This window comes from Lissotriton vulgaris, chromosome 12 (genome assembly GCF_964263255.1).
Source record: "Lissotriton vulgaris chromosome 12, aLisVul1.2, whole genome shotgun sequence".
NCBI classification, from domain to species: domain Eukaryota; kingdom Metazoa; phylum Chordata; class Amphibia; order Caudata; family Salamandridae; genus Lissotriton; species Lissotriton vulgaris.
Window position 1 is genome coordinate 99,361,197 of NC_141700.1, and position 24,603 is coordinate 99,385,799.

Genomic DNA, 24,603 nt, shown 5'->3' on the forward strand with positions numbered 1-24,603 from the left:
TCTGATTATCGCTGGAGCTCGAAGGTGGTGAAGGATGCTGAAAGTTGCTGATGGTACGTGGGGTCTCCTGTGCTGGTCAATCTCTCCACCCAGTCACCGGAGTCATTGAGGTTGTTCTCGGATACTTGCTGCAGAAGCACAATCAAACTAAGAATTGTTGCGTATTCTATCCTGAGATGCTGCATCGAACATGGTAGCCTAAGCAGGTGAGCTAGTTTGGGACCCTAGTCCTGGGGATTGCTGGTGTGTGCATTTAATAATTATTGCTGAATTTCTTAATTGACAACCAGAGTAGGCCTGTGATCCCTCTTTGGCGAGTCACTTAAAACCCAAAACAATTAAAAGGGTAAAACAGAAAAAAGGTGTCCTTGTATCCTAGGACCCAGTTACAAGAGGTCCACAACGCCCGATTCAGTCCATAGCAGGGGGAGTCACAGATGGAATCAGGAATTACAAAAACGGTGGGAAAGCGCAGTTTCCACTTATTTTTGTACAGCCTTTACATTCTGAAAGCATGTTCAAGGTCTGGTCAAAAACATTCCTAGTAGAGTGGATAAACCTAGGGATCCGCGAAGAAGCACTTATTCTCACCGGGTAGTCCTGAAGGGCTAACTTGTACTGGCCTACATCCGGTATCTGTGGTATCACTACTTCCAGGTGCGGGAATGCATATACAGCAGTCCTATTGGGTTACAATTGCGCCCTGACAGAACACTTGTTCACGAACACATCCCACTGCTGGGCCAATGCACCAAATTCCAGATCTGACGTCAACGTTTTTACTCTTGAGATACACTGATCTAAGGCAATGCCTGCATGGCAGCCGATCAGGTCTCTCTAGCCCAGGTCACAGATTCTTTACAGAACAAACCAATTTCAGGCACCATTATTCAGCCCCTGCATGAGTTCACATGGTTCTGGAGACAGCATGGGATAAGCAGGGGAGAAAGAAGCCTGCACAAAAGGATGCTTCCATTCACAATGCATTTTAGGCCTGGCTTGACAGCACAGCTGTCACCAGCCCTTTGGTTATCAACCTTAGAAAGAGCTTCCAGGAGTACTACAGAGGGCTTTTTCCTCCGCCCACATGCGGGTGGACAGGAGTTTGTTTTGATTAGGCAGACGTTGTGAGCACCCACAGAAAAAGCACGTACCATCCAAAGAGCTGTACGCATTTGTTTAGCAAGTTGCCTGATCTAGAGCTTTTTAACAAGTCTGGCTACAGGGTTACAACAGAGCTCAAACTTTAGGTCAAACACATGGCTGCAATGCCATCTCTCTCTTAGGTAATTATGTTTGTTGTTCTTCTCTGGCAGTGATTAGGGTCCCAGCCACCTTCCACTACCCATTCCATCACTAAAGTCAGATATACCTTAAAGCACTCATTGAGAAAACTGTTTTCCCTCCAATTCCTACTTTTGGGATTAATTGGCTAGAGATGCTATAAGCTGCTGGGATCAAAAAATGTCATTTATTAATTTTAAGATATTAGATTAAAAAATGCTAATGTGTTTAAATCTCTTCAAATGTCATGTCATACTTTTTATATTAAATTACCTATTTAATATATCACAATGTTGAATTACCCTTTCCTTGCTACCCCAAAAACCCCATAATGCCCCTTAACAATAACATTTCCAGAACCTTTCCTTGCTACCCCTTAACACGACCCTTTCTTGAACCCCAAAACCCCCTCATTAACCCTTAATGCTACCCTTCAGTGAACCCTCAAAACTTCTTACGACCCCTCAACATTATGCTTCCTGAACCCTAAAAAACTCTTCTACCCATTAACACCACCCGCCCATTAACCCTAAAAACCCTATCCCTGGACACTAAACTTACCTGAACCCTAAAATATTGTTATAATAAACAAAATGCTATCCTTCCATGACTCCTAAAAGCCATTACTACATCATAATATCCTCAATGCTGTGAAAGAGATGAAGGGTATTATTTATTGATATGGGTATGTGTTATTTAATAACATTTTGCTTTTATAGGTTTACATGTCGTGAGATCACAAGCACCTCATTCGTTGTTTAAGTTATAGTTTGCATGTTCTGAATTAAAGTCCTAACAGTAGCTTACAAATTTCAGTGGCTTTTTTATTTTAATTTGTAACCATAACTACACTTTCACAGTGTTTTTCTCTGAATTTCTGCAGTTTTTTTTGAACGAATGTTTAGTAGTTCTAACCAAAAGCAGCCTTAACTTCACTTTAACTTCATTTATAGCATTTTTTTTTATCATACACCACATCCAGGTTTCCTACAGCCTGAACGCCCACAGATGACCAACCACTGATGCGCACTGCCAAAGGTTGTGCAACATGGGTCGGCTTCAAGTCCAGATCTTCTGTACAGCCTTACACACACCATGCTGCTGGCAGGCCAACCAACATATTTGGCTGTTGGCCAAGCGCAACTCTAGTGTGCTAAGTTCTTTAAAAAAAACTAATAATTTGGGCCCCAAACATAGGGCCATCCTGCTCCCATGAGTTTGTTGTTTTTATGTTATCCAAAGTCAGTGCTTGGGGCACCACACTAATATAGGCTCCTGCAACAGAGCACAACACTTTCGCAAATCTGAAGTCGGATTTGCTACAATGGCAAAAAAGCTTCCTCGTCTAATGGTTTGCCCTTAGTTCTTTTTAATTTGATTTAATTGGATTTGCAAATCTACCAAGCATCCACAAATTCGCTGTTAGATATCTTTAGCTTTCAACTCTCATGCACACCCAAAAAACTATTTTAACACCAATTTCTTGAAAATTGATGAAGATTTACATCAAACCAAGCAAAAGCACTTCAATGAGTAAATACTAGTGTTTCCAAGTTTTGTGTAATTCAATTCAGGTTAATACGACGAGTCGCTCAAGAACAACTGGCAGCTCTCCAGCTCCTTCCCTACAAGTCGCTCTCCTGTGTACAGCTCAACCAACCAAATTAGAAGCTTTTGTTTGGTTAAATGAATTAACGTAGACCAAATTTACAACGCTTATATCTGAGATGGTAATGCATGCATCCTCAGAACGTACAAGCTGATGTTTTGGGAATAATGGTTGAATTTCCAACAGTTAAAGCTGGTATTTGAGAGAAGAATCATGCGGCGTTGCAGAGATTATTAATTAATATTATGACCTTGGTGCCAAGGACATAGTCCTATGGCTTTTATGCAGAACCCATTTAGGGGCTTTAAATTTGGACAAAGCTTTTTTTTTTTTTACATGACTGTAGGCAACCATTCTGGATGATCCGAGGTGATCAGAAAACAGCAGAAAATCTGTAAATAGGAAGCACATTCAACAGATGGAGTTTCCTCTACCAAAGCTATAATGTGGAGAAAATTCGGAAGTGTATTCAACTCCATATTTAAAGTTATACTCCACCAATTGGAGGATTTTCAGTTACCTTGTTGTCGTTTAGCATTTACGTCTGTCATTTGTGAAAGTGAACGTTTCGACAGTCCAGGCACAGAGTTCCCAAAAAATGTATTTTGCAGTTTTATACAGCGCTTACTCGACCCGTGGGTATTGGAGCGCTTTACATGCACCAGTTACATTCTGAAGTGTGCACCGAAGGCCATTATCTGGATAGATCAGTGGAGATGTGCTCTCCCCCTGCCTCGCGTCAATGATGGGGCTCCATGCTCAGCCACAGTAAACGACCCCTTAAGTGAGTTTGCACCCAGGGCGCCTCCCTGAAGAGGCTGCTGCAGGACACCAGCACGGACACGGGCTCTGCTCCTCTCCCCGCCCGCCCTGCCACGTCGAGAGCTCCCCCCCACCCCTCCGTCCCAGGGCGGCTTCCTTCCTCCCCTCTGCCCCCCTCTCTCTATCCTTACTCCAGTCCCAGGCTGTCTCTGGCTCCATTGCTGCTCTAATATCTCCTTCCTTTCTGTTGCTGCCCCAGTCCTGTCTGCTCGAGGTCTCCCTCCTCCCACGCAGCTGCCTCCACTTCCTTCCTCCCCTCCCTCGCTCGCTCGGTTTAGGGGGGCCCTCCCACCTCTCTCCGCGCCCTTTCTTCTCACTCCCTCTCTCGGGGTGTCTTCCTCCTCGCCCTGTTTCTCTGTCCGCCTCTCTCCCTCCAGGGCCTCCTCTCCTGCTCTCCCTCCCTCCTTCCATCCACCCATGCCCTTTTGAACTGATGTTCTATTTATTGACTGGCGGGGGTCCCCGGGGGCCGCGCTTCCTACAGAGATGGCTCGGAGCACTCTGGAGCAGGATGAGGGGGGCCGAGGCAGACCGCGCGCAGGAAGCAGCAGGCCGTGTGGACATGGAAAGTGCGTGTGCACACAAACACGCCACACGCACGCGGAGAGTACCAATTCTCACTCACTCACTCACTCACTCCCCAAGCCAGAAGCCGCTTCACCGGCGCGTGCAAGGGGCCTTGAAAGGGTGTCGAGGTTACTCGATTTTTTGGGGGAAGGATTGGGGGGGGGGGGTAGCGACACAAAACACACTGTGCCGCCGCTCCCCCCCATTACAGGTGGGACACCAAGAACGCCCCGTCAACAGTAACGTGACATGGCCAAGACTGAAGAAAGGAATTTTACAATCATGTTATTTTAATCTACCTTCACTGTCCAGGGGGTCCCGCCCACAAAGGAGGCAAGCACCTTACACGTTGTTTGCACTGTATAATGGCCGGCATCACCGGATTCCCATTTGCTGTTCAATGACTGGCCGTTTTGTGGCACCTTAATTCCACGAGGAATTTTGGAAATCGCGCCATGAATGTGGAAAAATCCAGTGCATGTAGGAAGCGCTCTGCTGTAGAATTATCCTCGCCTTCGCAGCAGGGTACTTGATCCCAGTGCTTGAAATGGACATATAGCAGTGCGGGTACTCTGCTCCAGAGTACCTGCTTGTTTCTCAGAAGTGCCGGTACTCGCCAATTAAAAGTATTATGTCGCTCTTGAGAAGTGCCGGTACTCTCCCTCTCAAAATGAAAAAGTGCTGGTACTCCGTAGCGGACAGTACCAGCCCATTTAAAGCACTGCTTACTCCTCGTTCAATGACCCCAACTGAAAGAGTACAATAACCACGTCACAGCAGCAGTAAATGATCTAGCTCCTTCTAGAACCAAAAAACAAGAAAGCGCCAACCTAAAAATGGCTGGTTAAACGGGCACCCAGCCAGATGCCTCTTTCCGTTCGCCAATGGGAACAGTGCTGGATTGTTCCCGCGGGCACATTGTCGAGACTGATTTGCATGCGGAGGAATCATGGTGTGTAAATTAACAGTGGACTGGTGGTGGCCTGAGTAATTACTAGCGCCTGAGAGCAATTCAAGCATTCCAGCCATTACTTTTTTGAAAACTTCAGTTAGACGCCTTACACGAGTAAGTCCAGACGCGGGTCCCGTGCACACTGGCACTTGAAGCAAGCGGTACCCAGCTGATGGGCACGATGAGGGCAAAACTGGTTCCAGTTTGAGTTCTGGTTCAGGGAGGACCTAGTTTGGCAGTTCGAGCTGGACTGTTCCCATTGGAGCAGGGCCAAGCCTTAGTTGAAAATGGCCGAGTCCAAACCGAGATGGCGTGCAAGGTGGTTAGATAAGGCCAACATACTTCAAAGATGCGGAAACCACATATCTGTACATAAAAAGACAGTCCTAGGGAAAACAAGGGTTCTAAGGTACAGGATCATGCCAGGGCATCACTCAAGGGAAAAATAAGGGGAGATGTGTGCCACTCCCCTCCACTCGGGGAGAAAATTACAAAAAACAATTTGATGGACAGAATGTAGATCAATGTCTTACATTCACCCCAGTACAAGGATCTGGGCCTAAATCCATCGTTTTTTGCACTCCACACCACCCTGGGTCAGATAATGGCTTTATGCAAATCAGCTCTGACCCTGTGCCCCATGGGAACAGTCCAGTCCGAACAACAATAGCCATGTCCTTCCCAGACCGGAATCAAGCATCCGAGGACCGGACCGGTTTCGAGGTAACACCTCTCATCAGCCCGGCTAGCTTGACTCCAATGGTGTGGAGGCTCTGGGACCCACATCTGAGCTACCCCAGTACACTCAGGGAGAAAATTACAAAAAACAATCTGATGGACAGAATGTAGATCAATGTCTTACATTCACCCCAGTACAAGGATCTGGGCCTAAATCCATCGTTTTTTGCACTCCACACCACCCTGGGTTAGATAATGGCTTTATGCACCTGTTTTGTTTGCAATTGCCGCCATAAGTGCGCTGGGGATGCTCAGACGTGGGTCCCAGGCACTCCACACCACTGGAGTCAAGCTAGCCGGGCTGATGAGAGGTGTTACCTCGAAACCGGTCCGGTCCTCGGATGCTTGATTCCGTTCTGGGAAGGACATGGCTTTTGTAGTTCGGACTGGACTGTTCCCATGGGGCACAGGGTCAGAGCTGATTTGCATATCGCCATCGCCACACAAAGCACTTTACGAACTTGGACCCGAATGCCTCAACACATGACTTTCCTTCTACACCCCCTCTCGCCAACTATGTTCCTCCAACCAAGCGCTTGCCACCGTACCTCGCATCAATAAAACCACCATGGGAGGTAGATCCTTCTCCTACCTCGCAGCTAAAACCTGGAACTCACTCCCCACTCACCTTCGTCTCACTCAGAACCACCTAGCATTCAGAAAGCAACTTAAAACTTGGATATTCGACAAGTAATTCCCCACTATTCTTCAAGCGCCTTGAGACCCTCCGGGTATGTAGCGCGCTATATAAATCTTTGACTTGACTTGACTTGTCCTGGTCCTCCAAGTACAGTCAATCCGAGCTCTAGTAATCTCCTTTGCCTGCTTGCAAGGAGTGGGAAAATCCTGCTGGTTTGCAGTCTGTCCTCGTTGGTGGAATGGTCTTGTTACTCCAAGGTATGCCACAGTACCCTCCTGAGTGAAATCCGCGCAGTCCCTTGCTGCCCACCCAAGCGGGTTCTATATTAGTTTTACTTTGTACCCCTTGATCTTCAGTTACCTCAGACCCACACTCCAGGATACCTATCCATACAGGTACCGGTTTTGGAGACGACTCGCATGTTGTCCGAGTTTGGTGGGCCTAAAGAAGATTTGTACACGTAATGAGTTCCAATCAACATTCCCATGTTCGTAACATACCCGTAAAAGGTATATAGAGGCGAGTCCAACTGCCTTTTCCGGATCCTGTAGCCATCTTTTAAAATAGCATTATTACTCTCTCGATTATGATTTTGTGCCATGCTAAAACATTTTATTTTCAAAACCTGAATCTCCCCATTTCAGATAGGACTATTTTGTTGCCCGCTTCGGATAGCCTGTCCAGATCAACCAGTCGAAAATACAGAGGAAACTGCATCTTTTATACATAGTGCCTGTCGCTGAGTCAATAGGGTGTTCTGACTACATGCTCATCCGATCCTTGGCCTCGTGGTCTCAGAGCAATAGTGTAATGTGCCAACTTTAATAACTGGACGATGTTAAATGGGTACACACCTGTTGAAGTCTCGATATCGCCAGAAGAAAAGAAAATTCAGCAGTTGTGCATAAATACACACACATGTACACGCAAGTGGGTGGAGAAGTGGAAGAGACCAAAAAAAGTACACGCTGGTGGACAGAATATAAATTACAGTGATGGGGAAATTAAGTGTCGTATATGTTGATATAGGATTTTCAGAATGAGAAATGAGTGGAGAAAAATGCAGTTGCTAATGGAGAGAGAGAGGGAGATTGCAGATAAGGGTGATGTGAAGGGAAGAACGGTGGTTCCTGATTATCGAATATTGAGTAAAACTCAGTGCTATCATGAGTTAGTAAAACCAACAGGTCTGGCTTACTAAACCAATCTGTCTTGTTCGTAATTGTGTGATATTTCTGTGTGCAATAACAGATAACACATGTTCGCATCTGCACACTGTACCGTGGCGTGTCAAGCATAAGATTGGAGTTCAGATGTTTTAGGCCATGCTTGTAATTAAATAAGGCACACCTCTTGTAAAGGATTTCTAGTTACATTTCTTTGGCCAGACATTTAAGGGGAATCTCCAACCCACCTCTACCCCAATTCTTTTCATTCTACTTAAAGCGCTGTAAACAGGTCCAAGCACACAGGGGAATCAGTGCTACTGCGAATGCTGTGCTGTGACGATATCTAGTCAGCACAGCAAAAGGGAGGAGACAAGCTCGGTTTCAATGCCCCCAGTCTAAATAAACCTTTGTACAAAGCAATCAAGGATGGTCTAATTGGGCCCTAAAAGTTGTCCATATTCTCATTTCAACTGGTCGAGGCAGGGGGGGGGGGGGGGGGGGGGGTTCTGGTGCATAATTGCTCCGACATAACAGCGCTTTTGGAGTACTGGACATCAGGTAGAAGAATCAGGAAGGCTTCATCTTCTCTGGCCAGGGTCTTCTTGACCCCACGGGCCTCTTCTAAGGTTTAACCAATTAGAAGGTCTGGTGTTCAGGAGTCCTAATCCAGCCACTACGGCTACAATTTGCTGCACCACAGCCCTACTGGCTGCTGATGCTGGGTCCAAGCCAAAGTTTAACAGTTACCGTACCTCAATACCTGCTAGTGGAGATCAGAGCAGCGGGTCACCAGGGATGACCCATACTCGTGTAGAACAGGTAGCCTGGCATAGTTCAACATCACGCCAAGCACAGATATGTCCTCTATCCACAACAATAGTTGGGGTGTGGTGGAAAAAGGGGGGGGGGGGGATATGTTGGTTCTAACCAGTGTTGCCCAGTTACTCTTAGTCATCTTAGTGAGCCTGGTCAGTGCTCACTCTGGTGCTGCGAGCCAATTCACTGGCCAGCTCTGTGTTCTCAAGCGGTCTAGTAGACTAAACCTTGGCTGATTAAGGTTCTTTCTGCTGGGGGCACACTACCTGTCTATAACCAAACACTTTGGGGAGAAGAACAGGGTCTTTTGGGACCAATCTAACACTTAGAAAACATCACCAGACTAAGAGTAAAGAAATACAAAATGAAGTTAGAAAGGGGGAATAAATTAATGGATATTAGATTCACACTTTCGCTCAAACAATTTGTAAAAGAACTGAAATATAATCTTGAACGAAAAGCTTATTCATCATCACCTGGGGCTTCCCGTCCATCAGAGCACCCAATCAGAATAGATTTGCAGTCCGCCGGCTATCAAGCTTTTTGTACACAATCCTGTATGATCTCACTTGGAGGTAAATAGGCGGCCATGATCTACGCTCCCAAGCAGCACCATTGCGGTCTACACGGGTATTCCGTGAGTTGCTCATCAATGTACTTATTCAAGGAACAGATCCAGATTTGAAATTTCAGGCAACTTCACCAGTGAACTTCAGAAGCCCAAGTACCAGAACGGCATGCTCAAGATCTCGGTTGACCAATGAAATACTATTTTATCCCGGCCTTGGACGTTACCAAAGCATGCATGATCTACAACAGCCACAAGTTGTATTTATTTGATCCTTAAAGTATCATTTTCGTTCACCCTGTACTGTGCGCCATTTGCTTAGGTTAAGCGTGCGCTTAAAAAGAAACCTGTATACTTTTAGCTTCTGAGGTATTGGAGTCTTTTCAAAGACAAACTCTGGGAATATTGGGTTAGCAAAACAAAGTGCGTTCCAGCCCTAAAGTCCTACTTTGAAGAAATAACTACTTTTAAAAGCACAGAATTGCAGGTAGGGCTGAAGAGATGTCAGCTTCACAGACTGAGCCTGCATTTTGCAGTGTGGAAACCACAATACTGCAGGCGCATACCTTCTGAGCAGCGAATCTCAACCATACACTAAAACATTCCCAGCACACCATCTAGGTAATAGGAAGGTGTAGCTTTGAAAGACCATGTGCTCTACATGGGGTGGGGGCAGGAGGAGGCAGCAGAAAAACGACATCCTTTGGTGCAGATCTTCGTGGCCGTAGCAAACATTCCATTAGACAATTTCCTCCATAACTAAGTGAGACATTATTCTTTTATAGAGAATCTTGCGAACCGAGTTACTATAAAGCACAATATTTACACAGAGCATTGAAAGAAACAAGGGTGCACAGCTAAAATGTTGCTTTGAAGTCCTCACTCAACCCCTCCGGATTCACATACGTTTCATGGAAGACCTGGAGGATTTCAGGTGATGACGTCTCGGGCTTGGAGCATTCCATACAACTGAGTGCATAAAATGCCCTCCACCAGGCAAGGTTTTGCTGCCAATGTCACAATTACAATTTCCAGCACAAGACTATTCCAGACATACAACACCACTATGGACAAGCAGTAGTGCTAACATCATTATATGATTAGCTTGATGCAATTCACACAAGTCTGCAATCCAAAATGTTTTTTGGATGGGCAAATCTTGGCTGCAAAGGTAGTAATCCCAAACCTCCTGTACCCAGTCCCAGATGTTCTTCACCCACTCAGAATGCCCAAGAGCTAGATGGAAGGCATGGAGAATCCATAACCATCAGATCAGCAGTTAGATGCATCCCTCTGTGGTCTATTCAACAGAAGGTGTGAAAGTGCTCTCTGAGTGTATGGATGTATGCATGCACACTTTTGTGCACTTCACACACCTCACCCATTATTGCAAAGACCAATTTCAACCAGATTAGAATTTAGAACTTCCAGGGGGCAACATATTCCGACGGCAGCAGCATTCCACTAATATTTAAAACAAATAAGTTTCTTGGTAATTCTGATCATTCGTTCAATCCCAATTGTAAATGATTATTTTATTTTAAGTCAATTTACTACATACACTTTGAAACAAAACAAAAGAGTCTGAAGTCAATCCCAATTTTCAGTGCCTTTTTGGCTGCATCCATTTAATTTCAGGGTGCCAATTGGTGTGCATGCAACCAGCCTCAACTTCACAGCTAACAGGAATTTCTAAACCAATTCTTGTGCAAAATACAGTGAGCAGAAAAGCCTGAAAGTGTCACAACATCAAGGTGCAGCTACTTCTACAATGCTCACTACACCAGGAAGTAGAAATAAAGTGTGAAAATTGTCTCATGGAGACCCCTTGTTCAGCAGATTAGACCGATGAATGGAAGCCATCTTGAGAAGCGGACATTTTGCGGTACTCTGCTGCAGTCACTGGAACGGTCCCTTCCATCTCAATCACCGTCCCACCACCACCACCACCACCACCACACCCACCTCCACCACATGCCTAGATTGTGTAAAGGTGAGGTGCCTTACCATGTACTCCATTCCTTGGGGTCAACGTGCTGCGCAGAGAGCCTGAAGCGCTAAGACGCTCTTCACCAAGACAGACCTGAATTTCAGTGACAAACAGGGAGTGTTAAAGCTGAATGTCAGGCTGTGAGGGGGTTCGCTTCAGGTAAGGGGCAAAGTCACAGAAGAGAAAATAGTCCATTGGCGACTACGACAAAAGGTGCAGAGCGCAAGAACCAAAACTCTACCACTATGAAGATTAAACATTAATCACAGAACTGTTTTTCGGATGCAAAAAATTATAAATAAATAAAAACACAATTGGCAGAATTCTGACAAATAATAATCTCGCCCTGATCATATTTTTCTCTTAGTAGCACCATTATGATTGAAACAAATAATTGCCCATGTTGGCGCCCGTAGTGCTGAAGCCATTGTTTGAAGGGGCATAACTCATTTTCTGACTGCATAAGGAAGAGATGTCACAGAATGAGGTGGCATTAGGTGCCAGTGCACGGAGCTGGCACGGTAAGAGGAGAACGAGCAGCGGACACCTCTTTGAACGCTTCTGGACAATACTTATGCAACGGTTTCAACTTTATTCTATCACATTGCCATTCTTACCCCGAGAGGTCCAAAGCGCTGTAATGTAGCTGTACCAATGGTTTCCTTCATTAATTTGTTGTCGTGAAATTTTTCATCACTCACTCAGCTGAATAGGAAAATCCTGCTTTTGATTCACCAGAAAAAAAAATGTGAGTCAAGAAGTTTTGTATTCCGTTGATATGTGGAGCTTTTGTTGGAATTCAGTGGAGATAAAACGTGTGTGTGTGTGTGTGTGTGTGGAAGGGAGGTTGGGGGGGGAGGGAGGGGTGCAAACAAATAGGTTTTGAGTGAACTATGGCCTGCGCTCGCATATCAATCACTTAAATTCAAGGGGCGTGTTCTTCCTAGCAGTACGTTTCCTGCTCCCCAGTTGGAATTTGCCTCCCCCGTGTTATGTCCCAGCATCGTGAAGTGGAGACGTGACCTCACGTAGGGGAGTCATAGCTCCGTAATCAGCGCGCGGGGGCCTAGCGGCGGGCGTGACGTCTGCCGTGCCTGGCGGAAGCGGAGGGCATTGCGGTCATTCAATGCGAGTGGTAAGAGAAGAAACTTACCGTCATAGACGGGGGTCCAGTCATTTCCCTGGAGAATATAGGGGTTCCGTGGAACTACCAAATCAGCTAATCTCACTCCCGCGGAAAGGTGCCCCAGACCCACCCTCAGGCCCCATTTATCTCCTGGAGATAAGGGCAGCAGGCATATTTGCTCTGCGCATTTCCGGCCTCCGCTTAACTAACAACTCGTCGTGATCCCCGACTTTGCTCTCGTTTTCTCAGTAATAGTACACCCCCCTCGTTTTGTTCCAAGTATTTTTTTATTGTATTAACTTTTTTTGTTTTTCTACTTTCCCGAGCGGGATATTCTCTGCATGCAACGCACCTTTTGGACTATATTGTTAAGCACTGTCCCCCATGCTAGAACTAGATTTTAACCTTGATCTCTCTCGGGCGTCTATGCCACTCAGAACCACGCTCCAGTGTTACTCCTGTGCTTAGGGTCACCCAACCTCACACGGCGATACTTTACTCCTGCGCATCTTGACACTTCACTCAGGCTCATTTGTGACACGACCACCCAGCCTCATTAGGACCTCTCACTCCCGGGCCGCTGACCAACCAATCTCATCATGACCCCCCCCCCACTTCTGGTTAGAGTCTGGTCCTTTGCACATCTAATCTCATATTGTGACCCTTTACTCCTGGTCCTGTCCAGCCACCCCTATTGTGAACGCTTACTCCTGCTTCTCTGTCCAACCAGTCTCATATTACAACCTCTTACTCCTAGACCTCTTTCCAAGCAATCTCATATTAGGACCTCTTCCTGCTGGGCCTCAGCCCAACCAATCTAATATTGTGAATATTCACTCTTGCTTCTCTGCTCCACCAATTACCAGGGCACAAGTCCTAAAAAAAGAAGTGGGGGGACACTGACGTCACAACAGGAAGTGACGTCACGAAAGGTGGCTTGCACCATCAGACTCATTGCCTCCCCTCGCTCACCCCTTAGATGGGATTGCATCAAAGAAGCCAGCACGTGAGCAGCGTTCTGAATGAGCTCCGATCTCGCCCCAGAGAGGCCAAAGAGTGAATGTGTGGCTCCATGTGCTCCAGTAATCGAGCTCCTGATAAAATAAGTGAGGGGACGCCGTCCACCTGCGTGGTACCCCGACTCGAGCCCTGCCAATTACATATTATGACCTCTAACTCCAGGTTATCTGTACAACCAAGTTCATATTGTGAACTTTAGGCCTGTGCCTCTATCCACTTTGCCTCATACTAGGACCTCTTAAAACTGTGCCTCTATATGCCCAGCCTCTGTGTCAACCCTTACTCCAAAGCCACTGTCCAACAAGTCGCACTCCTAAACTGTGGTCTCCTTCTGCAGGGTCACATCATGTGACTTCGGACCATGGGCTTCCTTACACCCAGCCTCATTGTTTCCCAGGCCCTAGAAGTACTTGAGAGAGATAGGTAGCCTCCTGAACATCTTTGCATCCTAACACATCAGATTATCCTCTACATTCCCCCTTCCTTCTTCTGTAAGCATCAGTCCATGCACGAATGTCTCCTCATAGGACTTCTGGTTTAAACATACATCAATTCATTAACCAGATTATCAACTCTTTCCAATCTACCATAGCATTCTAAAGATGTGGCTTCTAAAACGTTGCAACTGCCCACATGAGCTGGATAACATAAAATATTTCAAAACTTGGTCCATTAATCTAAATGAGGGTATCCTGAACAAAAGCTGATGCGGCCCGTTGTCCAGGAACTGGCCATTGACTTAGATGGGGGTTCAGGAACGGGACAATACACCAGAGGAGACCTACAGAGCTGAATACAGTAGTCCATAAAAAAGTTGTGGCTAACGCTGAATGAGATTTCCAATCTAGAACTATAGCCAATACTGTAGATTGACTATCCAGAACTAATCATTACGTGTCCCTACAACTGAATGAGGGCTCCAGAACTTGACAACACATCAGATGTGGCTTCCAGAACTAGACAAAACGCCAGATGACACTCCCAGAACTGGAGAATATATGTCCTCCAGACAGAATGCTCAAAATATGGATTCCATAATTGTACACAATAAGAGACAATATTCTAGCTATGGCACCTAGAGCTGGTTAATTAATATAGGGATGGCACCCAGAACTAGACAATGCACCATATGCGGCCTCCAGAACTGGACACAAAAATGCACATTTGGCTTGAGGAAAGAAACCCAGCAGTCTAGATATGGCCTTCAGAACCAGATCCATTACATTCAATATTGACTTAAGAAATAGACACAATATGCCACATGTGGCCGTCAGAACTGGGTGTCATACAAACTACCACTGCAGAAATAAAAGGAAAAAAATTCCGAATGTGGCCTCCAGAAATGGACAATGCTTACATAGAACCACCAGAAGTAGAACATTCTTCAGATTAACCCTTTCGATGCTATTGACGGAACGGTTCCATCATGAGCGTCGGTTGGCCTGTGCTCATGACGGAACCGTTCAGTCATGAGCCCGTTGGCTCATTAGAACCTTCAGCACAGCGCGAGAATTCGCGCCGCGCTGAAGGTGTTAAGCCTCCTGACTTCAAAATGCTGGACATAACAATTGAAATGCCTCACCAGGAATACTTCAATTATGCTTTTTTTCTGGAATGCCTTATTCTCTTCACTCCAACCTCCCCTATTCTCCCCTGAAAGCCACTTCTCAGTTTTGTAATTTTGAAGGTGTACAGTATGGAAACACCAAAAATCGAACTATTGGGTAGCTTTTGATACCTCTCAACTTGTAAGACTCCTCAGAATTTCTGAACACTATGTACAGGAAAAATCAACTGGTTGAATGGATGCATTGGAGTCCATACCAGTACTGAGAACCAGATAAATACTTATTTTTTTTTTAAAAAAACAAGACCTGGCATTCTCTTCACCTTTAAATGGTACCTGTACTAAAGAGATGCATTCATGGGCTCTGGAAGAGGCTAGACCAGTGGTCTTAACCTGTGGTCTGGAGACCCCTGGAGGTCCACTACGCTTCGTATTGGGGTCCGTAACTTCTTAGAAAATTAAATAACAAACTGTTTAATAATGTTTTACAAATGTGAATGGATTTAAAAATGAAAGCTAAAAATGAAGTTTGTATTGACAGACTGATTAGTGAGAGCTGTTCAAGAACATCAAACAGAACAAATAAAGTATGGATGATGGATGGCCTCAGTGGAACTTAGAAAAGCTCCAACCTTCCAATTAAAATTAGGATTCATATGGGTTTGTGAATTAATAAATAAAACGTCATAATTTGTTGATTTTTGGGATGAATGCTTGTTTCTGTATTTTTGAGTATTGTTTCACGGTTTAAAATCAATGAAACTGCTTAGACTGGGATCTCAAGATTTCAATATGGATTACGTGGGAGTCCACCAGATTCCTGTAGTGAGTCCACCGAAGTCAAAAGGTTACAAACTACTGGGCTAGACTGAACCCACATCACCAGGAGTGGGCGCTTAAGAAAATGGGAAAAAGGAAAAAAAAAACACCATTCATAGCTAATGAGTGGATACAGACTAATACGAGAAGACTTTGATGGAAAAGCATTCTGTGTACCTAGAGTTTTATAATTCATGATATGTGGTCAGAGCAGACACCACATGGAAAAGCTCTTAGTGCTTCCCACAACCGGGAAGAGACAGAGGAGCACTCCTAGGCACCCCAGCACTAGCAATAATGGCAATGCTTTTTACTACACCAGCAAAAGCCTGATGGGGTACACCCCACAACGCCACTTTCTAAGGTTTCCCACAAAAATCTGCAGCCTCATCTGAAAAAGCAAGGTGTTTAAGCCTGCAAGACGTCTTAGATCACATCTGCAGCAAGCAATCGACCCTATCAGTGAAGAGCTCCAGTCTTGTCAAAACCAACTCAGCCTTTCATCCTTCCAAGGTCGGAAACGGAGCTTAGTTGAATAAATGATAGTTACAGACTGAAGTTTAATAAGGCATCTGAAGTTCCTTGCTTGGTCACTGTGGAACAAGTTCCTCCTCTTATCTGCCCATGTTCATCCAGAGCCTAGTATTTTCCGTTCACAAGTCATGCAAGCTGCTCGCAATGCCAGTCCACAAGGCCCACCTCTTCGCAGTCTGCCATCGTCCCCCTTTGTTCAGGATTTTCGCCAGCTATCCTGGCAGATTTCAGCAAATGTGGCTCATATCCCTGTTTTTAGAGAAGTTTGACTGAAACGGGGGGGGGGGGGGAGGCACTTTTTAGGTGTTCCAAGGCAGGGATAGTTAGCAGCTGGTATGAGTAAGTAATTTAATTCACAGGTATGATGCTGGTCTAAAAAATTACATTTTATTTATTTCCCTAGTGCCTCTTCTGCGTTTTTAGGTTGATGAGAGCGGTCATTCTTTGCCGCTCTGTTGATGTAAATCTGTGTCCTATAGCTGGTAAAATATTCTGGTTTTTGGTTCTCACGATCTCATCACCCTACCTTTATCCCCATCTCCTGACACTGTCTGCCTGGGCACAGCATCACGGTAACCCAAGCTTTATAAATGACTGCCTCTCACACTCTGCTCGAGTGGCACAAGCTTCTCACACCCTCTACCGGAGTGCCTCCAAACTCTATCACGTGTACCATAAGCCCCTCGCACTATGTGCCATAAGTTCAAACACTACCACCCTGCCCCAAGCTCCCCCACCCTCAGCCAGCGTGCCACAAGCTCCCGCGCCCTCAGCTCGTGTGCCACAAGCTTCCCCATGCCCTCAGCCAGTGTGCCACAAGCTACCACACCCTCAGCCAGTGTTCCACAAGGATCCCCATGCCCCCAGCCAGTGTGCCACAAGCTCCCCCACACCCTTAACCAGTGTCCCTCAACTTCCCCTCAGCCAGCGTGCCACAAAGTCCCCCACTCACTCAGCCAGTGTGCCACAAAGTCCCCCACACCCTCAGCCAGTGTGCCACAAGCTCCCACACCCTCAGTCAGTGTGCCACAAGCTCCCACACCCTCAGCCAGTTTTCCACAAGCTCCCCTATGCCCTCAGCCAGTGTGCCCCAAGCCCCACTATGCCCTCAGCCAGTGTGCCCCAAGCTCCCACACCCTCAGCCAGTGTGCCACAAGCTATCGCACCCTCAGCCAGTGTGCCACAAAGTCCATCATGCCCTCAGCCAGTGTGCCACAAGCTCCCCTATGCCCTCAGCCAGTGTGCCACAAGCTCTCACACCCTCAGCCAGTGTGCCACAAGCTCTCACACCCTCAGCCAGTGTGCCACAAGCTCTCACACCCTCAGCAAGTGTGCCACAAAGTCCCCCATGCCCTCAGCCAGTGTGCCACAGGCTCCGCTATGCCCTCAGCCAGTGTGCCCCAAGCTCCCTCTGCCCTCAGCCAGTGTGCCCCAAGCTCCCACACCCTCAGCCAGTGTGCCACAAGCTATCGCACCCTCAGCCAGTGTGCCTCAAAGTCTCCCATGCCCTCAGCCTGTGTGCCGCAAGCTCCCCTATGCCCTCAGCCAGTGTGCCCCAAGCTCCCCTCTGCCCTCAGTCAGTGTGCCACAAGCTCTCACACCCTCAGCCAGTGTGCCACAAGCTCCCCTATGCCCTCAGCCAGTGTGCCCTCAGCTCCCCTCTGCCCTCAGCCAGTGTGCCACAAGCTCTCACACCCTCGGCCAGTGTGCCACAAGCTCCCTTATGCCCTCAGCCAGTGTGCCACAAGCTCCCCTATGCCCTCAGCTAGTGTGCCACAAGCTCTCACACCCTCAGCCAGTGTGTCGCAAGCTCCCACACCCTGCGACCGTGTGTTGCAAGCACATCTCTGCCAGTGTGCCACACGCACTCGAGGCACTCTGCCCATACGTCCCAAAGACACCGAGCTGCATGGCCACCTGCTCGAGGCATGCCCACGTGAGTGACGGGCATATCCATTAAGGCTCCCTCTCTAACCCTCTGCACCTGGAAACAGTGCTGCGGGGGTGCTTCTTGCTGCTCTTCCTGGTGCCACCCTTGCCTCTCCTTACCTTATCCTAGATCCGCGGAAGGGCCACCCCACGTTTCATGCCCCGAATGCAACAAACCGGCGCCGTGCAAGGACGGGAGTCTCAAGTGGGTGTCCTGCCCCAGTCCGACTGCTGAAATGCGGCCCACGACCCCTTCTGGGAGGTGAGTTCGCAGCCCCGGCTTGCCCCAGCTTGACGCCGCCGGCCGGGCCGCATGCTCCGCATTCCTGCCTTACCTGTCTCGGGAGAGACAGGAAAGATTGGGGCTGTGGGAGGCGTGATCTGGGACGTTGTGATCTCTCTGTTCGCCCCACCTTTGCTCCCAAGAGATCATCCACCCACTAAAAATGAACCGTGCACACAGTGCCTACTGCCGCGGACCTGGTTTCGAAGCGCCTCAAACGACAATTGCAATGGCCTCCGAAAACCAAAGAAATCGATTTTCTAGGAAGGGTGAAATTTTGTCAGTATCGGTAACCAATCAGCTGCCTTGGGAGGCCTGCATACCGGAGTCCTAGAAACTATGCAGAGCGGGGGGGGGGGTTGGCTAAACCCCAATTCCAGGGTTGATCATTACTCGACAGAGAATCCTCCGTGTTTTCGGTTTGATTGTCACGAACGCGGATTCATGGCAAACCTTAAGTAGGACGGACTGAGGTGTTGTTCCAGGTGGGAAGGAAGTCCCTGTGATGGGCGCAGGAAGAAAGGTAAGCGGAAATGACGTGTGGGGTTTAGCGGATGTGGCATTTGTAGTTTTCACTCATGGAGCTGTTAAACCTGAATAGTCAACTGTAGGATTAAGAGGAGGTTTCACCTAGTAGTTACTGGAACAAGGGTAGTAGCAATTCGGCCCCCAACCCAACAGGTACAGCAAAAGAGGCAGCAGCGTTCTCGCAAGCGCATATGCGGTGTACAATAAAAAAAATAAAAAAGTAACAATCTGTACGCAGAAACAAGTCACTGCCTTTCTTGGTATTCGCGGAAAACTAACCTGCACCAATTCCTAATCTTGATACAGACACTCTGGACTCTGCCATCGCCACTGAAGTTGCAAAGAGTCTTACAGAAAGTTTTTATATGTCAACATGCGAGAAATCAAGAAGAGCAACTGTAGAAGAACTTCAACGCTAGAGATTGATGGCCAGGGCAGTGACGACAACGCTTTTGCTGATCACCATCCCATAGTAGCGTGAATCTGTGCACATAACCAGGCATGGGAATAAGCCGGAGGAGAGTTGCGCCTCGGTTGAGGGCCAAGCCCAGGTTCTGCTGACCGTGACGTTGAGGTAAAGGTGGAAGAAGGGTGCCATATGGTGGAGGTGAGCGCAACAGGAGCTTCTTTCCATAACTTAAGGAAGGTTCGGCTGCAAATCATAAAACAACGAACCATTACCCACCGCCTAAAAAAGCCTCCTTTGGTGGAAAACTACTTCCAGCAGGAAAATCTACTCACTCAAAATAAGCTATGAAATGACTGATTCAAAAACACATTAGTAATGAAAACAGTCCAAATAAATCTGAGATTATTTTCTAGGCTTGGAATAGAAAGGGAAACTAGACACGCTCATCTATAACGACGCTGAGTGTTTGACAGCAAGGGACCATAGGCCAAAGGTCAGGGCTGCCTTAATAAATAGATTCCAATAGAAACAATAATATCCTTATATGACATTTAAAAATTGGGCAAAAAAAAAACTAAAGGGGAAAAAATACTATATATATATATATATACATACATACACACTGACGAAGGCTGACGCCGAAACGCTTTGTTGTTTACTTTTCATTTAATAAAAAAAGACCGCTGCTAATCTCATCACCCCCGGAGTGCTGTTGTTCGTTTGAGTGAAAGGATCTTTGAGCGATATATATATATATATATATATATATAGATAGATATATATAGATATATATATAGTATCTCCTTCAGAGCCCCCCATTCATGAGTACCCAGATACACCGTCTCCCCAGTTTGGCATGCCCAATTACCTACCAGAGCTAGGCACTGCTGAGTATTACACAGAATACTCAACTGAGTATCAATAGAACCAGGAAAAAAAAGAGACAAGCTGTTGAGCGCCTCAAAGGCACAGGTGTAGGGGTGGGAGACTCAGTCATATAGCTACAAACAGTGATGGGCAGAAACTGTCGACAACAGGTACCTAACTTAACACAATCTAAAGAGTCCTCTCCTAAAACTGTCAGGGATTTTGACAAGTCCCCAGGAAATCCCCATGATACACCCACTGTGAACCTCCCTAGGATGGTCTGTAAGAAAGTGGTTCTACCTGTAATGCAACAGAGAACTGTACCAAAGACTAGGAAATATTTTGCATTGTGTACACAATAAGTGGACAACTGGAACAGGAATGAGTAATGAGACACTCTACTTAAGGCTTATGACACGGATCCAGAAAAAGTGTACGACTCACTCTGGACAGTGACGAAAAGTCAGCAGTTTTAGCCCTTTAAACAGTCCTGCACTCCTTACAAAGCTATGATACAAGCACAATTAAAGGAAAACTTGGTTGCATAGAAGTGACACCAGAGATGAAAGAGGTCCACCCGTTGGTTCCCTGTGCTGAGATGGGCTGATTCCACTCTGCACTATCTACCAAGGACAATTTGGGTATTGGCCATGATAACAAACTTTGCACTGCACACCAAATCGCAAATGTAGATCAATGTCCTTGCGGTAAGGCTGCTTCCTGACAACGTATAGGCCCTGCAACAGCGGTTTATATTTTCTCTCAACAGCAGTGCCCATACCATAGAGGGCACAGCCACCGATGTAAAACCATACGCTATTTTCAATAAAATAGAAAGTCAAAAAATCCTCTGTTCAAATGCTCACGTAACCTGCATGATGATGATGCAAATATCTATAAAATGTGTTAGCATGCTCACTACAGAAAATTCAAAATTAATACATACTCAGCATATTTAAAGCCTTTGTCTTGCTTGCTTTCCTACAGATTTTAGGTAGAGGACTGTAAAAATGTTGCAATTATCAGTATATCGCATGCGTTTAGTTAACAATGAATTTACTCACACTTTGTACACCCTAGACACATTCTAATTTGCCTCTCACGAATTACTACAGATCACTAATACAGATGATCACGAAGGCTAACCCTAGATTTAGTGAACAAGATATTGCTATGATCCTCAGGTATATGACACAGAGCCAGAATCAAACCGCTTTCAGTTTCCCGCAATAGGGTATTAGCGACACAGCCCATTGCGTCAACATGTTCAAAGATGTCAATCAATACAACAGTGGCTATGTAGTCCATTTCTACAGATATTGTGGGTAGGACTATGAACTTATGGCGTTTTAGGAGTTATGAAAAAGCGCTCAAGAAACAACACACTATTATATTTCTATTCAACGTTTCCTTTCAGGGTGCTCACAATGTGGGAGAAAAAACAACCAACCTCTCCCTGCGTAATCATACGATTAGGCATGCATTAGAAATCCACATCAACTGGAGCACACCAATTATAATAGCTTCCAATAGCTTCAATAGTCAATAGAACAAGCAAATAATTATTCAAGATTTCCCAAGATTCGTCTTCTTTTATTTCTTTTCCAATCCCGACGCGTTTCGCCGAGGTTAATGAACACCTATCGGCTTCCTCAGGGCTTGTCTTCATATATTCCTGGCCTTATATCTTGGAGAGGATGTTCTTTAAACTATTTGCTGCTAACTTCAGGTTGGAGCCAAAAAGTTCTTTTCTGTACCGTTATTTCTGCACTGATACCTTTGCTAGTTATTTTCCTAGTCCTGTTGCCTGTTCCTAGTAGAAGTTATATTCTTATCGTTGTGATTGGTTGCCTGTACACGGGACGCCAGCGCTTTGATAGAGGGAGAGATGCAAGGTTCGAGGGCAGCATTTTGAAATACAAGGGGATATGGAGCAATGCCTATAAACAAGGCAATCACGACGATAAGAATATAACTTCTACTAGGAACCGGCAACAGGACTAGGAAAATAACTAGCAAAGGTATCAGTGCAGAAATAACGGTACAGAAAATAACTTTTTGGCTCCAACCTGAAGTTAGCAGCAAATAGTTTAAAGAACATCCTCCCCAAGATATAAGGCCAGGAATATATGAAGACAAGCCCTGAGGAAGCCGATAGGTGTTCATTAACCTCGGCGAAACGCGTTGGGATTGGAAAAGAAATAAAAGAAGACGAATCTTGAATAATTATTTGCTTGTTCTATTGACTATTTAAGCTATTGGAAGCTATTATAATTGGTGTGCTCCAGTTGATGTGGATTTCTATTGTGAGTAGGACTGTTTAAAAATTTGAGGAGTTATGCTGGTCACTTCTGCATCTCCGTGTAGTAGTTATACTATTACATTTGAATTATTAACAAGTGATTGCATACAACAGGCTTATCTAGGTCATCTTAGTTGCTGCATAGGCGTGTGGTTAGAAGTTAAGCTCCAACATCAGCCCAAAGGTTAAAGGTCTCTTAGAATGCCTTTGGCAGGAACAAACTTCAAGCCTAGTGAGAAATAATGGTCTTAAGGATCAAAATGCAGTAGGATGTATGGTCTAGATTAGATAGTCGTACTTGAACCTACATGCTTTCAGGCCTGTTTTCAACCACGATAATAAAGGTAACTGATTTGTTGTTATTTTTTAATGCAATTATCTTCTCTTACTACTTTTACTTGGTTTTAAAAATCTTCAATAATGGAGGATTCAGTTGACTACCAATTCATATTAAGTTTTGCATATACACACATATAGCGCATCCCATCTCGGCTTTGTTGGATATGCCCCAATATACGAACGCACATTTCCAATTAGAGGCTACATTTTTGTTTGCTTTTCGGGAGGTTAAGATATTTTAGCGGCCATGTTTCACAAAAATGTACTGTTCAAAGCGCCTACATTTTCATGAGTGCACTCTAACATTAATACTAATTGACGTTGCACTTTCCAATAAACTGTATGAAACATACAGAACAGCTTAATGCTATTGAAACTTTACTTGTTTTTAGTTTATAGTTCTTAAAAGAACAGCAAGGGATTTATAGGCCATCAGCTTCTTACTGCTTTGCTTTAATTTGATTGATTTCCAGCTTTCCGCTTTGATTTCTTTCTTAAGTTCTGCACTTTCCACAATTTGCTTTTTGACTTAATTAGTTGATGTGACAACTTTTCACAAAATAGGTGAACTCGGGCACATCAATTTGGTGATTTGCTCTACATGGGAAGTGCACACCAATTTGAATTCCACCCAGAACCAGGAGGTAAAGAGGACTACATGGGCTTGAAGACTGCGCCAAACTAAAATGAATTCTCTAAGTGCCTCTGAGATGTCTGAAAATTCATGGGTTGCAAAAAGTATGAGGCCAAAAGGAATCCAGATCATCCATCATCTTTCATACTTGTGGGGTGTGCACCGCATCAGGCGCCTATGTGATGCTTCGGAAGACTGGTCTGAAACATGAATATATTCCCCATATTGCTCAGCGCCAAGAAACCGCACGGTGAATGTAGCGCTATATAAATATTTTAAATTCAAATTCATTGCTTCCACCCAGCTGCGATTAATACGCTATATAATCCACCACTAACCGGCTTTCGCATTTAAAACTGCATAATACCGGCCTCGCACAGATGTTCATGGATGGCGCTCAGCTGCCAGACTGATTCAGCCCTGCACATTCACAATGCATTGGCAAAACCTCAATTAAAATAACAGCAAGCCAAAAGGAAATACCCACTAATTTGCTACCCACACTTTCCAGGGACAGAATGAAATTCAGAGGATCTATACCAGACAGGGCGCACAGGCTCGCATACAAAAAATAAATAGATCAATAAGGATAAAGACCAGAAGTGTCCAAATTCGATGCTTTGTGTCTTCACTAAGACACCAGACAACTTGAAGGGGGGCCTGCTAAGAAGTAGGCCGTTCACACTCACCCAGGTTCAGTGTTGGCATGAACTTGGTGAACTCTGACCTCTAATAGGAATTCAAGCATCATAGCTTGCACTAAGTGGGGCTGAAACCTTCATGAGTCACCAGTCCAGGTCAGACAGGCCATAGAATGAGGTCGGGAAGGAGATGCCTTGGAGGAGTGAGCTCACAGTGACTGTGCAACACTGACTCACTGGCTCCCAGTTACAGTGAAAATCTTTAGCCGATCTATACTTTCAGTAATTGCATTCATGTGGTTTAGAGATGCAGCCGAGAGGAGTTTGTCCTTGGTTGTACCATTCAAGGTCTTGCCGCTTCAACAACCACCCGGTACCGTCAGTCCGCCTGGTAGTCTCAGGGTATAACTGATGCTTGTTCTGCCTGGTATAAGGGAGAAACCCCTAACT

The 24,603-nt window shown here is 45.7% G+C and overlaps 1 protein-coding gene across 4 annotated transcripts in view; it reads right to left on the reverse strand.

Moving 5' to 3' along the window:
• SHC1 (SHC adaptor protein 1) overlaps positions 1-24,603 on the reverse strand; it is a 131,856-nt gene that overhangs the window by 87,262 nt on the left and 19,991 nt on the right. Inside the window, exons 1-2 of one of the 4 annotated variants that reach the window (XM_086947364.1) lie at positions 18,271-18,383; positions 11,173-11,248 (exon numbers count right to left, since the gene is read on the reverse strand). The exons of 1 other annotated variant lie outside the window; for it this stretch is intronic. In XM_086947364.1, the coding sequence (XP_086803490.1) occupies positions 11,173-11,184 (12 nt within the window). In that variant the 5' untranslated portion in view covers positions 11,185-11,248; positions 18,271-18,383. Of the gene's footprint in view, positions 1-3,846; positions 3,908-11,172; positions 11,249-18,270; positions 18,384-24,603 lie in introns of those variants that run through there. 2 more of the 4 variants (XM_086947363.1, XM_086947366.1) reach the window with 2 other exon arrangements.